General features: G+C 43.4%; 1 protein-coding gene across 5 annotated transcripts in view; it reads right to left on the bottom strand.

The window, feature by feature from the left end:
• MEGF11 (multiple EGF like domains 11) overlaps positions 1–16,640 on the bottom strand; it is a 192,908-nt gene that overhangs the window by 47,826 nt on the left and 128,442 nt on the right. For all 5 annotated transcript variants that reach the window (XM_014251212.2, XM_088063256.1, XM_088063257.1 and 2 more), the window contains exons 10-12: positions 6,645–6,765; positions 4,815–4,978; positions 4,307–4,409 (exon numbers count right to left, since the gene is read on the bottom strand). In XM_014251212.2, coding sequence (XP_014106687.2) covers positions 4,307–4,409; positions 4,815–4,978; positions 6,645–6,765 — 388 coding nt within the window. The remainder of the gene's footprint in view (positions 1–4,306; positions 4,410–4,814; positions 4,979–6,644; positions 6,766–16,640) is intronic.

The raw sequence follows: 16,640 nt of genomic DNA, 5'->3' as shown, positions 1-16,640 counted from the left end.
TAAAATATAGTGAATAAACTCTGGCTTTGGATACTGAGAGAAGCCTCTGGGTACCCCAGCTCAGTGGGGAACAGAGATACCATCACCACAGCAGCTCTGCAAAACCAGAGCACCACACAAGAAAAAAATGCAGAACAAGATGCAGATAAGACAGCATTTCAGATTAAAGGAATTCAGATAAACAGGATTTTAACTGACCTTAGCATTTAGAGGAGTGGAATATATCCCCCTGCAGATCACTTCCCATTTAATCCCAATGTAAGAGCTGAAAGGGTAACAAAACACACACTGCCACAATTAATCTGGAACACGTTGGCTCATCTCAGGGAGGAGCAGAGCTCAGCATGAGGAGCAGCCAGGCCTGTGGCTCTCCTCCTGTGATCACTCTGGGAGTGGGAAAACAAATGGGCTTGGGTCTTGGGGGCAGGATGGGCAACACCTGGGTCTGTCTTCCCAGGGAGTCTTACCTGGCTCTGGTCAGGCATCTCCAGAAATTAGAGGACAGGCCAGCAGCTCTAATTTAATTACTGAGGGAGGCAGCTAAAGGCTACACAGTTTTAACCAGTTGGAATCTGTGTGGAAGCCATTTCTGGTACCAAACCTGCTGCCAACAGCTGTCTGAGGTGGGCCAAGCTGAGGGGGTTTGAAGTTCATCCTGCATCCCCCACAGGGCTTGGCTGGAGCTGCCATCTCCAGAGGCACAACATCATACCTGGCACAGGAGCATAGTCATCCTGCCCACCCAGCAAGGCCACCAGGGCAGCTGGTCCTTTCCTGTCCATTTTCAGATTATGTAATAATTAAGAGGAGCCTCACTGAAATTTATAAGCTTGTGACTGTCACTTGAGCATCCAGGAGAGGAGGTTGCACCTGGGACAGATGAGACTCTCCTGCTTCTCCAGGACCTGTTTGCTTGCAAAGGACTTCCAGGAGCTGCTCTACCATGCAGCATTTCTGTGTTTCCATTCCCTCTGCGGATTCAGTATGTGCAGGATCCCTAATTAACCAAAGGTAATTAGCACTGAGCATTTTCATTTCAACCTGTGTGTACATAAAGTAACACCTCTTTCACAACTGCCTGGTGTGTTGGGAGCTCTGAGGGACCTGACAGAGCTGCAAGCACAGAAGTGTCTGTACCTAAAATGCACAGCAAAGATAAAGAGATCCTTATTAATCCTTAAAAAACAGCCTGAGCAATCAAGACTTGGTCCTCTGAGAGCAAGACTTTTCCTTTTTAACCCAGCACCAGATATGTGCACCTTTGTTTGGATTTCCATGGATTTGTATACATGAGGTTACACATGTCCAACCTGGAGAACTTCAGGCTGAGCCCTCAGTGTCACTGCACCCCACATTTCCTTCCTGTGGAAGGAAATGCAGCTCTGCATGGCATCAGCAGGTCACAGACCTGATTTTGACCAACATTTCAACAAGTTTCACTTTATTTGTACCACGTGAGAGCATTTTGCCAATGCAGTTTTGGGCTTCTGTTCTTGCTGTGTTGTCTCCAAAGCCACTGGTGACACCATGTGCCCAAGACTGGGAGATTTGCAGCAGTAACTCCAGGTACAACCATCTCCAGAGCTGATCCAGCTCCTGCCTTCGGCTGCACATGTGCAATTCCCCACAGAATGTCTCAGAGCAGCTTGTTGCCTCTGTTTATTTATGCATCCAGCTGGTTTGCACAGCTTTGTGATCTCCTGCTTGAGACGGGGGGATCTCTTCATCATCTCCCCATCTGCCAGAGACACTCAGCTCCTGAAAATTACCTTCCCCCAGCTGATATCCACGGAAGGTCATTGTCCTGAGTAATAGTCTTGGGTGGCAGTCATGACATAATAAAAGGATGGCAGAGTGCTATTACCTTACATTGCATGCTACTCTGAACATGACTTTTTCTTTCTTTTGCCAGTCCTCCTCCATGTTCTTACCATCTATCAGTCCCTGAAGGTTTATATCAGTAACATCTTGAAACCACTTTAAAGAAAATGGGTTCAATCTTCCCCTTGATCTTTACATAAAACACAGACATCAAGAGGGAGTCCCATGTCTGGGATGAACATACAGAATATGTTATTTCAGATAAAGTTTTGTGGCTATTAGGATCTGAAAGCCATGTGAATTCTCTGTTTGGTGTGAGTGGGCAGGAGAACCTTCAGAAGTTCCATGATCCTGAACTTTTCTGATCTTTTTCAGGCCATGCCTAATTAGTACCAAAATCAGAAAGCAAAAATTTCAGCCTGAATTATTTATCACCTCATATTAATAAAATGCACTGCAATACACATCATGGCCCAGTTCACAACAACTGCAGATAAGATTAATCTTTCACTGATGCCATACTCCTTAATATGAAAATATAATTATCTAGCTGAAGAGTTTCTTAAATTACATACTTTCAAACTGGTATAAGCAGAATTTATCCTTGTGTCTGGTGGCAAGCCAAGTGGAAAAAACTTTGGAACAGAATTGACAAAACACGTGTTGGTTCTGTCTATCAACATTTCCACTTTACAGGGCCCTGTCAACATTTCAACTCCAACCTGGTCTCAAATATGGATACAATATTTTCCTCCCTGAAATGTGATCCTGAAGAGAAGAATTCCAGAGCTGCAGCAGCACACTGATGGATAAAGTGCTGAGAATGCAACAAATTCCCTCCAAGATAATGTACACTTACCTTGCCCAATATGGAAATTAAAAGGACATAGAAATTATTCTTACCTTTAATTAATGAGTGTCTGCATTTGATGTCCATTTACAGATGTGCATGGGAGTAAGCACAAAGTATTTGCTGCAAATGCCTTTGAGAAAAAGCCACACCTTCAGCCTTCACTGCCTGCAAAGGTCAGTGCCTGCAGTTTCCTCTGGAATGCTACATCCAGAAGATGTGTAATAAACTTTTAGAGTAAGTGTATATAAATATCTCTCTTCAAATTACTGTACTTTTAAAAGCCATTTTTTTTCCTTTGAAGAAGCTCACAGTGACTACAGGGAAACCCACCAGCTGTTTCTCTGCTGATCATCAATAATGAACAGTAGAGTTTTAAAGCCTGATAGATGAATCTATTGATGGCAAGGAGGCTCAGAGAAAGATTAATGCAGCCCAGACAGCGAGGAAGGCAAGAGAATGAAGGGGGGATGCAAGTGAGCTTATAAAATGGATTTTCTTGGGGTAAAAATGTCCTTTTCAGGGATACATGCCCAGTATCTTCGAAAAGTAGCTTTGTTGTACACAATATGTACAACTTAGTATTTTAACATTTTGTTTAATTCTTTGAAGATTTTTTCCATTGTATGTTTTAGGCATAATTTCATTGCTTTTGCTTCATGCTCCTGAGAGCTGGGCTGCTTTGGGATGTCCTCTCCATCAGAAACAGAAGGCATAAATCAACAGCAAAGGAGACAGCATCCCAAATGTTGGCTGCCTGATAAGCCTGCCTTGTTCCATGCATCCTTCCAACTTGCACTTGTTTGAAAAACAATTAGATTTTTCCAAATGACTTGCTGTTAATAGAAATGCATTTTGACTGTCAGTGCCACTGGTGGTTCTGCAGTATATGGAACATAACTTTATTTCCACCCAGGGCCTCAACAGAGAGCAGAGAGAGATTAACCAGAATTTAAGGCAGCAAAGTGTGAAATGGTTGGGTCAATATCTTGCCCCCTACCGCTGTCAAAAGCTGGAAAAAAGAACATCAGTGTGGAGTCAAGTGCAGGTCTAATTGTACTGAGAACTCCAGCCTGGATTCTCCAGCTTCACTGAATATTCTGTTGCTGTGTAATCACAAGAGCTCTGTCAAACAAGCATTAATCTGCTCTCTGCAACTACCCTGTGACAAGAACCATTGGAAAATGGGAAAATCCAGAGTTTTGGATGATGGAGCAGCTGTAATGACTCATCAGAAATGCTCTTTTTGCCTCCCAGGTGTGATGATCTCAGGATTCACCATCCCACAACTGTACCCATGTGGAAAGGGCAGTTCAAGGAGAAAAACTGGATTATGGATGATCTGCATCCTCCTGAGGATGCTTTTACAGAAGGCTAACATCTGGCTGCAGGGTTGGAGCCATCTTCAACTCATCTGAATACAAATTTAATGAATGCCAATTATTGTCATCATCATGAGTGATTTAAATATGGGCAAGTTCAGCTGATCTTGTCTCAATCTATTATTTAGAAGTTGGCAGTCACAAGTCCAAGGCTATAACTGCTGCAATAACAAAGCAAAACAAACCAGCAAAACCCCCCAAACCCCAAATCAACAAAACCCTCAAGGTTTACAAAGGTAATTGCTGATTTTACCTGTCCAGCCTGCAAGGCAGCAGCAGTAGCCAGTGACAGGATCACACCCATCCGCGTGGTTACAGTCACAACGCTCACTGCAATTAAGGCCATATGTTCCATCCTTCAAAAATATAAATAAAAAAGCCTCTCAGTGATCAGCTTTTTGTTCTGAAATGTGCAAAATCATCTATCATGTCCCTCTTAATGCTGAGTCGCATTTTTAAAATTAACATACAGACAAGACAGAAACTCAGTGCCTAATGTATCTATACAGAACCAAATGAGGAATCACTTTAAAAAATGACGTTCAAGCAAATGCAGATAACACAGCAATAGCTTTGATAAAATACAATGCAAAGGATAATACATCCAGTTGACTGCTAGAACCCCAATCTGTTATTTACACTTGATTTCCTTCAGACATCACAGACAAATTGAGATCCCACCCCGCTCTTTGTTCAGCAGAGCGATGGGGACTGGGATTTAAGGGGGTGCAAGGCCACCCCAAGTTGTTATTTGCACTCACAGGACAAGGCTGGTCACAGAACTCCCCCTGCCATCCCGGGGAGCAGAGGCAGAAGCCATCAGCCGGCCTGCAGGACGCTCCATTGCTGCAGGAACACGTCTGGTTACAGTTCAGACCCCAACTTCCACTTGAACATGGAATAGAGCAATCCACTCCTTGCCACCCTAAGGAAACGGGACAGAACAGCATCTGGGATGTTTTCATGAAAACAGCAAGACAGGCAGCTAGCAAGCTGCAGCTCTTTGTTTCTAGGACCAGTTTCTTGGTGTAAATTAAGACTAACTTGGGGTCAAAGACTGACCTTTCATGGTGACCTCTCAGCTCCACCTCCCAGCATCTCAACACACAGATGGAGGCATCACAGCCTTGGCTGTAACCAGATTTAGGTGTGTGATGCCTTTCTAGGAACTGCTGGGACAGTCCCTGTCTGTCAGGCTGGAGACCTTCTGACCTATAGGACTGCAAGAACTTTTCATGTGATGCTGCCTGTTTCTTACCTCTCTCTTTTCTTTTGAGAATGCTATTTAATATAAAGCCGCTATTATACCTAAAAAAGACCAAGGCCATCATTTCTAGCCATTAAGGCTCAAATCTTAACTACCAGGAGCACAATGACTTTCATTACATTGCAGCTCTGTGTCATGGAGTTGAGCAGTAACTCATGGTTTATACACCCTCATTAAATAGGGTTCTACAGTGATCCATTAATTCATGTTTGAAATGCCAGATTTTATTGTTATTTGCCTCACTTCTGTTTTAGGGCTTATGTATGTCATACAGGCATAGCTCACACTGGGATTTTGGGGGAACAGAAGAGCCACTGTACTATGGAGCAGTGGAGGAATTCTCAGGTGGTTACTGGATCCATGGGATGTGCTCACCACCACATCTGGGAGGGAATTACGGACATGTAGTGTGGGAAGAAAAGATGTTTGTCACCCTGGAACAGGCTTCTTATTTCCCCAAATAAATGACAGCCACATCCTGAACCCTGTGCTGGCTCAGGAGAGAGAGGACACCTGCACAAGGCTGGGGTGTCACCATGTCAGGCTACAGGAGTTTGAGCAGCAAGGGCAAAGAGGCAGGGCTCACCCCACAGTGCCTAAGGGCAGGGCTTGTTACCGCTGAAGATCAATAGATCACACGAACACAGGTTGAGGTGTGGTGCAAGAAAGAGCAGAGTTTATTTTTCCTCACAGGATTTATAGGCTTCTTACCATGGCCAGGGATTGGATGGTCAGGATAAGACTTTCTCACTGCACTGGCCATGAGAAATGCCCATCACAAGACGTGTAACAGAAAGAATGTACACATATCTATGTTTACAGTTACTGTCCTGGGAAAGTCCTTAGAAAACTATGTTAGCAAGCTCAGAAGCTGAGTTTTCAGGGCGACAAGGGCTGGCAGCTGGGAGGAGCCAGGAGCCCAGGAAAGCAGGAATGAGAGCAGCCCAAGGTGGAGATGGGCAGGCAGAAGTCAGGTCAGGGCTGCAGGACACACAGGCAGCAAGCTGCCTTCACTCCTGTGCTCAGTGGCTTTGGAATCTGGGAGAATCAGGGCAGCAGAGGATAAAACCCAGCAGACAGGGGATTGTTCTGCATTTGCCCTGGACAGGAGCAGTGCCTCTGCCCCCACACTCAGCTCTGTGACAGATTTCTGCAGCAGAGCAGAGAAGTCTGGGCCCTGTTCAGGGCAGAGGTTGAATTCACTGTTGAGCTGGGATACTTGGGAGGACAAGAAAATAGTGAAGTTCCTGACTGCACAGCTGTGCCACTTTCAGAGGGGACAGGCATGGATGGCAGGGACTTGTTAAATGTGAATTTTGTTTACCTTCTTTGCAGTAGCACAGCCCATCCACAGGGGAACAAGTTCCATCGTTCTTGCAGTTACAAACCGACGAGCAATTGGTTCCGTAGGTTCCAGCCATGCAGGGAATGGTGCAGTCATCTCCCTGCAACCCAGAAAAGTCAGAGTCAGCTAAAGAAATCTGGCATGCAGGAAATTCCCAGCTCGGCACAGGGAAGCTTTCTCTCTCTGAACAGTGAGCAGAGTGTTGTGAGTTGATTGCTGACTCTTCAGCACTCGAGCAGTCACCGCTGCTTCCCATGATTATGATGCAATTAGTGCTTTGATTGACTTGGAGGAAAGGGACAAGGTTCTGGCATTCATTCAGCAGGAGGTGGGGAAGTTACAAAAACAAACCTCCTAGAGCAGATGTTAGATCATTAAGCAAAACATCACTTACGAAACACTAATCACAAAATACACAGTCTGAAACCGTGCAGAGATTGCTCTGCGGTTCCTGGAAAATATATTCTAAGAATAGGGTTGTTAAAAACCTAAAGGATCTCGTGCATGCTCGTCTTCCACAGATTGGCAGAGAGGAAAACGACATGGCAGGTGCATCAGATCTTTTTGATGCGTAGCTGCTACCTGCATTTGTTTGCAATTAATTTGCATGAGATTGTGACTTTAGGAAGGAGGCAGAACAGGAGTGATGTGTATGTCAGAGACAGGAGGCACACAGCACAACACAGAAACACGGTCTTTGTCCTGTTTCTGCTCTAGGTGTGGGCAAAGGGAGGGAAAGGAGAATAAACACTTCTGTTTTACAGAAATACAGAATGCTCTAACACTACATTCTGGTGTGCTGTATGCACTGATCAGCTTGTGTGGTTGAAAGGATAAACACAGTTCTTACTAATACTGTTCATCTCATACAACAAGGGAATTAAAATGTGAGTACAATAAGGTTTAAAGCAATTGTGGTTTAACCTCACTAATTGAGGTTTAAGCCTTAGTAAACTTACTGAGTCCCATAGCTGAGTCTACACATTAACATATACAAGGTATTTTTGCTTCCTTTTCCTCTGTGTGTAATTCTGACTTTCACATTGCAAATTAGCTCCTAAATTTACTACTTCAGTGAGTCAAACTTAAATAATTTAGTTCTATGCCAGGGAAAGTGAACCTGCTACAAGTTAAACAGTAACTCCATTGCAGGGTGTGACCCGTGCCATAGCTCAGGGGAAAAGATACTGGTCAAAATGTTTTTTTGCAGGTGAGAAGCTTCACTGTTTGGTTGGATGATCCATTTATCAGGAGTGAAATGTGCACCATGACAGCTTCCCTATGCTGTGACAAGTACCTCCAGGAGCCTGTATATCACACAGCAGACACCCAGACAGCACAAAGAAATATGAACAGATTTCTGAGCACCATAAACCCCCATCTGCTTTGCTGGAGCAGTTCTGCCTCGCACCAGTGTGACTCATCCAATTTTAGACCAAAAACTTTGTTTCAGGGGAAAGGAAAGTAAATGGTTAAAATATGCTGCTCACAAGTAAATCCTGCAAGTCTCTGATTTTTGAGTGAAGGCACTGTTTGTAAAAGATGCTATCTTTGACCTTGGTGGAGTAAAACAAGTGCCCCTGAAAAGGCCTGGCAGGAAAAGATGCTGCCTTGACAGGCAGGAAATCCAGAGCAGGCTGCCCCTCATTACCCTGCCAGCATGCCTACGGAATGAGCTCCAGGAACCCGGGCTGGCAGAGGGGCATTCAGTCTCCACGCCTAATCAATCCTCTGCCTTTCTCCTGTGTGTGACAATTAGACAGCCAATTAGTGCCACTTAGGAACCCTTATCCTGTGTGAATGAAACTCCCAACTCATTCCATGTTCTACACAGAACTGCTGGTAGTGCTAATAATTTCTATGACAACTGACCTTATCTGGATTTGAACTAGTGATCCAGAAGGAAAAGAAAATTCCTTTGAAAAGGAGAGGGGAGCAGAGTGATGTGGAGTTAAAATACCCCTTTGGGAATCCCATTAACCAACCACAGAACCACAGATTCATCTTCAAGATCATCCAGTCCAACCACTAATCACCCCAAAACCACATCCCCACATCCTGACGCCTGTAAAACACCATCTGGGCCAGGTCTGGAGGCAGCAGGAGGATTTCCAGTGTCTCAGCTGATGTTCTGTGAACACAGAGCAGGTTGTGTTAGGGGGCAGTGCCAGCCACAACTGGAGTGGGTTCACTGGTTTTCTGTAATAACTTGGGATTGTCCAAAGGGATACAACTCCCTGAAAAAGGGTTGTAGAGAGGTGGGTGTCAGTCTCTTCTCACAGGTAACAAGTGACAGGACAAAAAGTGAGGAAATGGGCTCAGGGGAGGTTTAGATTGGATATCAGGGAAAATTCTTCACAGGAAGGGCTGCCTAGAATTGGAACAGGCTGTCCAGGGAAGTGGTGGAATCACTGAAATCTTTAAAAATCATGTGCATGTATCACTTGAGGACATGATTTAGTGGTGAACACAGTGGTGGTGCTGGCTAATGGTTGGGCTTGGTGATCTTTGAGGCCTTTTCCAACCTTAGATTCTGTGATTCTGTGATTCTCACAAGCTGAACATCAGGCTGTTTATTCCAAGCCTTTGAGTTTTGGCATTTACTTTTATGTACTTGGCTTTATGGACTGACAGAGCTGGCCATTCGGGCTGCCCACCATCCACTCACGTACTTTGCAAACAAACCTTAACTGAAAAAAAACCCCTGGTTTAATGAGATTTCTATCCCCAGGTTTGACAAGTGAGACCTTCAGATCTCTCTGAGTGACAACTGCCAAATACACTTAACTTCTTAATTACATAAGAGGAAAATGCACTTGAACTATAGCACTGGCTCTAAGATTTTATTAATTATAAATGCACACCTTGTTATTAACATTTTGAACTTGATTTGGCAGAATGACCTCTGAAATGAAATGCATTCAGGTACTGTTAAAGATATGTAAATTCCACCTCCCTCTCACCACCTGCCTGAGTGGATAATGCTGCAGTGTATGCATCCAGCTGTTAATGAGTTATATATTCTAATAAACCGATTTCAAATTGTGTGTATTGAATCTTCACTCTTGCAATATGGTACTTTGTATTTCTATCCTATTTAGTAAAATTAATCAACAGCTGAGCTTCTTATGTTGATTATTAATTTTTTTTTTTCTATTAAGATTGGGAGGTTAATGAGGATAGTGCAATGCCTGGATGTGGTGAAGGAGTAGCTAATTCAGTCAAACATATACCCCTGGAAATGTTAAAGCTATATTAAGAAATTGGGCTATAAATAACTTGGTATTTTCCATCTCTATGTTCCAAATCAGAATGACCCATATGGACATCATAAACTTTCAAAGGTGCTTAATTTTCAATATTTTCACCTAGAAGGGCCAGTTTATCAAAATATATCACCAAATCTATCCACTGGATTATTTCTAATTTCAGGGGTCAAATTTGACTTTGGGGAAAAGCTCTCTTTGGGGAATGTGGGTCAGGGCCAGCTCTGTGTGGAGTAGCACATTCCTGCTCTCTGCTCTGCACACAGAACCCCCAACCTGGGAGAGGCCACCTGAGTGCCACCAAGGACAGGGTGTCCCACACCTCACCCCTGCTCAGCAATTAACAACACTGGGTGCTGTCTGAACTGTTTGTCTGAAACAAAAAAATTCAAACTTCTTGTTTGAAATCCAGACCTGATGGGAGAACCCCAACATGGCAAATATAAAGGAGGGAATCCACAATTCCTGGGACCCTGAAAGTCCTCTTTAAGTCAGAATGAATGGTGGCAGCGACCTAATCAGCCCCACCTATGACTTTCCACGCCTGTAAGTACTCCAGAAACACCCATTTTGCTGGAACTGACAGCCCTTCCCAGCACCCTGAGAGCTTTGGGCATCCAGTTCTTGTTATGGCTAATTCCCCACCATGGATTGAGGGTGAGATCCAAGGAACCAAACTCCATTAATAACTCATGCTGCCAGCTCACATCCATCAGCATCAAATATTAATAGACTCTGAGGGCCACAGCATCCATCTTTCCGGATGGCAGTCAATAATATGTCTTGTTCCTGTTCAGGGAGAGGGGAAGGTTTTCCTCCACCAAAATTATTGTTCAATATTAGTAGAGCTTAAAGACACAGTGCTGCCTCAGGTGTTGGCTGTGTTAACAAGCTCTGGCTGCTCCAGGAAGTGTTTTCCCTGGATTAATGTTACCTTAATAGGTTACATTTCTTGTTTCTTTTAAAAAAAGCATTCCTGCTATAAGTAGTGATCAACTCCCTTCAAAATCCTTTTCTGGAGATCAATACACAAATTTGTATTTATTCCTGTGTATTTTGGATCAGGACTTCAAGTCCATGAAATGCATTTTGAAAGGGGGGGAAAAAATAGGTGTTCCAGACCATAAAGGGAGTTAATAACCCAGCAATGGTCAACAACATTCAGCAAAGTTTGCACCCACACCTGGTCTGTCACAAAGTTTGCTACTTAAGGATGTGAAATTAAGGATTTCAGAAGTAGCTACAATCTACAGGAATACAATTCCCTTGGAGGGCTGAAGTCTGGTTCCACCGAACTCAGTGGCAAAACAGAAAATCAATTTTTCAAGGCTTCCGCAATGCAGAAGAGGAACAGGATGTTATTGAACCTGGCCTCAAGTTTGCATGACAAAGACCTGGGTGACAGCTTTGCTCTTGAGGTTTAATCTGCCGAGCTGCTGAAATTCCTCAACTCCCACAGGTTACTGGGGGCGACTGACAGCACTGAAAGGCAAAATACTGGAACCTTTGGTAACCTGCAGTGGGACTCCAGTTAATCAGAGCTTTCTAACACAGCATCTGCTCCCTCCCTCGGCCCTCCTGGCCAGGCTGTGCAGGTGAACCAGGGGTGCAGCCCCCCAGGGATGCTCCACGCTCGGTGCCCGGAGCACTGAGTGGAAAGAAGTGCCCGGTGCAGAGGCTGCTGTGTGTGCTGATCCGCAGATCAGGGGGAAAAAACGTTGCTGCTGTTTGTACCTGAGGCCTGTGTGTCCAGATAAGCTGATCAATATGGATTTAGCACCTACAAATGTGTATTTCTGTGTACAAACAGCACGTGGAACACCGGTGTGCTGGGACACGGTGTCTGCGCACTGATGCAGATCACAGATACCCTTCTGTATATTTACTTATTTAATTGTGACATTTACAATTAACCCAAAGTGGTTCTCCACAAACATTCCCTCAAGGTAAACATATGGTATCCAGCAACACAAACTGTCAGAACAAACTAATTTTCTTAATGGTGTTCTGTGGAAATTGCTCTTCATCAGCAGATCTGCGGCAGAGGGAAACTTTGTACTTGCACCGGGCTCGTCCTCCACCCTGGACTCAAACAATTTATTCACGACCTTACTACACAGCATCTTTAGTTTTCCAGACATAATGATGTCCTCTGGCATAATTCCTTTCCCCTCTGGGTGTTACTAATTACTCCCTGCAGAGGCTATTATTGGTGCTAATGATAAATGCAGTAAAAAGCTCAGGGAAGGCTCCTGTGCCAAGTGTTCCATGAGCAGGTGATGGCTGAGCACTGACACGAGTTCCTTTCCACACCTTGTAACACCATGTGATGTAGCTGAGCTTTGAAACACATCTAACAGGACAAAATGAAATCACCAATGACCTTATTCAGTCTCCTTTTCCCTGCGCCCTTTTCATGGGAAAGAAAGGGGAAGGCGGAAAGTGCAGGAAAGAGTTTTCTTACACTTAAAAAAGTGACTTTACAGCTCATGACTCATCTGAAGACAGAAGCATTGGCAGCCTGAACGCCAGAGTCTTACACGAAATCATCAAGCCCTCCAAGTGCCATCTGCAAAGCTTTAACCAGTCTGTGCCCCGGTGACACTGCAGTTCTCTGAGCAAAACACGGACACACCAAACACAGATCCCTTTGGGAATGAGCACAACTTCCCCTTTGCTTCCTACAACCTTACAAGGATTTACAAACCTTTACAAATGGATGTCAGCGTTTTATTTCACCTCTGAATTTGTGCTAATATGCTAATTCATACAGTAAATTTCACAGTAAATGCCAAGTTCAGAATTACTCAGCCTGATACTAATTCTTAAATTTGATGATGGATCAGAAGTATTCAGCAGAACATGCACACAAACAAAATGAAAACTTCATTTGTTATAAAGAAAGAGTAAGCAAAATATTATAAATAATGTCAATTTTAAGTACCTACAGTATTGTATTAGATCCAATTTAATTTTATTTTACTGATCATAGTCTTTGCTAGCAAAGCTCTGAGCTCTGAGAGGGGAGTAAAAGTTACCACAAAGTTATTTTATTAGTAGTATTATTTTATTTTTATATTATTATATTTATTATTATAAATAACTGTAAAAACTGTACAAAATCTGATTAAATTTCATGGATTCCTGTTTTATAAACCCAAATACATTTGCTGTGGCCTGTTACTGGCATAACATTACTCCCTCATTAAGGCCACAGAAGAACCAGGACCATGTTCTTGTTTCTGGCCTCTTGGTCACCAGAACCTCTCACCCCATGTCTGGGTTGTTCTGTTTCCCACTGCACAGCCCCAAAACTGATCTGAGATACATTTACAGTATATCTGGGTTACTTTTACTAAAAAAAAATAAAAAAAAGAGTACTCAGCCTGTGGTCTCAGGGCTATGAGGGGGTTTCAGAGCAACAGTTATCCATCCATCCATCCATCCATCCATCCATCCATCCATCCATGCATCCATCCATCCATCCATCCATCCATCCATCCATCCATCATCCATCCATCCATCCATCCATCCATCCATCCATCCATCCATCCATCCATCCATCCATCCTCCCTGAAGGGACCTTTCCCAATCCATTGCCCAGGCACCTTGGGGATCCTCTGTCACAACTTAGGAGAACCTTTGGATAGGATTTGGCTGCCTGGGGAATAATCTGAACCTGTGAAGATGGGAGAACTTGTGCAGCCCCCCAGTCTGGACACCGGGCATGTGGAAAACTGGGATTAACTGGACAGGGCTCATGGTTTCCAGCCCAGCAAATCCCAGCTGTGAGAGATTTTTTGTGCAGGATGTGAGGATCTGTGCATCTCAGGAGTCAGGCACTGCCTGTTGGCTCGCGGTCCTCTCACACTGGGACTCCACTGGAAATTCATCTTTTCCAGTGGAGGGTGCACAGAACTTCACCTCTCTCCTGCCCTCCAGCAGCTTGGCTCCAACATGCTCCATACAGCCAAAAGGAACAATGCTCTGGCACAATAAAACTGATGAATAAAAGCAGAAAATCCTAGCTTTGGGAGGGTTTTTTCCCCTCCATGAAATCCAGTGAAAACAAACACAAATAAAACCTTCATTAAAAAAACTGGATTTTGCATACTAAAAGTCAGCAAACCTGAGCTGGATTTCTGTCAACAAGCATTATAATCCCCCTCACCACCAGGGAACAGTTTTCTGGTTTGTACGAAAAGTATGCCCAATACCAGCCAGTTATCTGCAATTTAAAAAAATCCATTCCTACAGTACCAGTTACCTAAACATGGTTATTAAAAAAAGGAGAGAATTCAATAAAGAAAGCAGGCAAGAGATCACACCCTCCCTCCCGCTTCCCATAAATCAGGGCAGCACTTGCTGGCAAAAAAAAAAACTAGACTGACTTTACAACACTTGAATATCTGCCTGGTTTAGTATTTAGGTTTAACTGCAGAGCCCTTTAGTGTCAGCAAGGCAATGAATACAGCATCATATAATTAAATGTATTCAGGAGGAAAGTAGTGTGGAGAGTACAAAAGATGATCATCAACCTCTGAACAAGTATATTTTTTTATGCAGTCAGCACTTTTCACCTAATAGAATATCACAAAACACATTTATCCAGGAGGGACCTCTCCAAAACCAGGGGATTGGATTTAGACTGGGTAAAGCAGGTAGATTATCAAGGCAGGTAAATCACATCTGTACCAGAGGGATTTCTTATGTCCAGAGGGTTTCCAGCTGGGAAACCAAGTCCTCTCTATTAAAGCAATTTAAACTTGGAATTTAAACCTGGAATAAGGCCACTGCAGATTTATAGAGGTGAGGCAGGGAGCAAACTCTCAGAATATTTTAAATTTTGGGGAAGCTGTGAAGAGTCAAACATCTGTGGGGATCATTGCTGTCACTATAACCAGCTTTGATCAGCTGCTGTTTTAAAATGCTCCAAAACACATGGCCAGATCATAACCAAATATCCTCAAAGGTAAAATGGGCCAGCACCCTGTGCATTATTTCAGGTTAGTGGGAATTATTTACACGCCTGAGAAGTACATCTCTGGCACATGTGCTCCCCGTGATGTGCCCAACAATCTACTCAGGTCCAAACTGGGGATGGAAGGTGGCTAAATGTGAAAATACCAAACCATAACCCTTGAATATACTGGTACAGATTAAAAAAAAAAGCTGGGTTTTTTTTCCTTTTTTAAATGAATCAAAATCGGGGTTACCACTGTGGCAAAGGGAAGATTTTGACACACTGAGTGCAGTTCCACCATTTCCTTGCCCAGATTTGGGCAGAGCAGATCAGTGGCTGACAGGAGCCATTTGGAAATACAGATTAGCATTTCAGTGCCAGGCAAGGACCTTCAGAGAGGGAGCCCAGAGCTGCCTGTCAAATTCTGCACCAGTTATTTAATGGAAATATCTTTGCCTGGAAATCTGAGATGATTTCTGTTCTATCCACACAGCCTGAGTGCCACAGTCCAAGATCCACCTTGTAAAACAGCTGTGGCCTCCTGACTTTTTTGCAATAATAAATGTGGGTTGTGGTTGTCAAGTCTGAACAGCTCTGCAAAAAAGGCCATCAGCTAAAACAGGAAATAAAAGGCATCACTTATACCTTCAGCCTCTATGATGTTTTCTGGCAAGAAGATCCACAGTTTAATTATAAATACAAAGGACAAGAAACATCTTTATCTGCTTGCTTCAAACCTACTGCCTTTTACTGATTTTTAATTGGGAAACTTCTTATACTGTGATAAGTAGCAAGAATGCATTCCTTTTTCCCCTTCCCCCATGGAGTGAGAGACCTCTCACATTCCTACCCTCGGTGACCCCTTCTCTAAGCAGAATCATCCCACTGTTATTCCCATTTTATGGGAGCCATTTCACAACTTAATTACGCATTCTGTGAAAAGCACTCTCTTTGTTTTTAACCTGCTGTGCAATCATTTAATTGGTTGGCCCTTGTTCCTGTGTTATTAGAAATAGTAAATAACCATTCCTTGTTCATGTTCTGTGCACCATCCCCAGTTCCACAGATCTCTATCGTGTCCCTCCTCAGCCATCTGTTTTCGGAGCTGAGTTCCCGCTTATCGAGTGACTCTCTATAGAAATCATTCCATATAAAAGATGATCTTTGTCACCATTTCCATTCTATCCTTTATAAGCAGGAATCAGCCAAGCTGTGTGCAGTAATTTGAGAATTGGATATATTATGGATTTACACAATACCGAAAAAATGGCTTTTCTATCCTATTTTATTCTCATCCTGATCATTCTAACTATTCTGTCAGGTGCTCTGGATTCATTTGAGTTTTTCAGACTCATTGAGGGGTTGAGTTTTTCAGAAAACTACCCACAGTGATTGCCTGATCTCTTTCCCTGAATAGCAGGAATTAAATTAGAATTCAACTTTTGTTTATTTACTTAACATTATTTTCCTATCATCTATTACTCTGCATTGTTAAACACTGAATTTCCACATACCCAGTCATTCAGGAAGAGGAATCTGTCCCCAAATTTGCTACTGCCTTGACAATTCCAATAGTTTTGCATTATTTGTAAACTTTCTTTTAGACTTTTTCCACAGCTGTATTGAGCAATTAAGGACAATAACTGGTTCAAAGCAGTCCCTCAGTGCACACCTGAACTCGTGTCCACACCCCGAAGGACTGAGTCCAGGAGGGGCTAAAAGTGCTGGAAACAGAAGGATTTCTCA

Source organism: Pseudopodoces humilis, chromosome 16, assembly GCF_049639895.1.
Source record: "Pseudopodoces humilis isolate 2021_Gansu_Grassland_sample_001 chromosome 16, ASM4963989v1, whole genome shotgun sequence".
Classification (NCBI taxonomy): Eukaryota; Metazoa; Chordata; class Aves; order Passeriformes; family Paridae; genus Pseudopodoces; species Pseudopodoces humilis.
The sequence above is the reverse complement of the archived record's forward strand: the minus strand, read 5'-3'. Positions and strand labels throughout refer to the sequence as shown.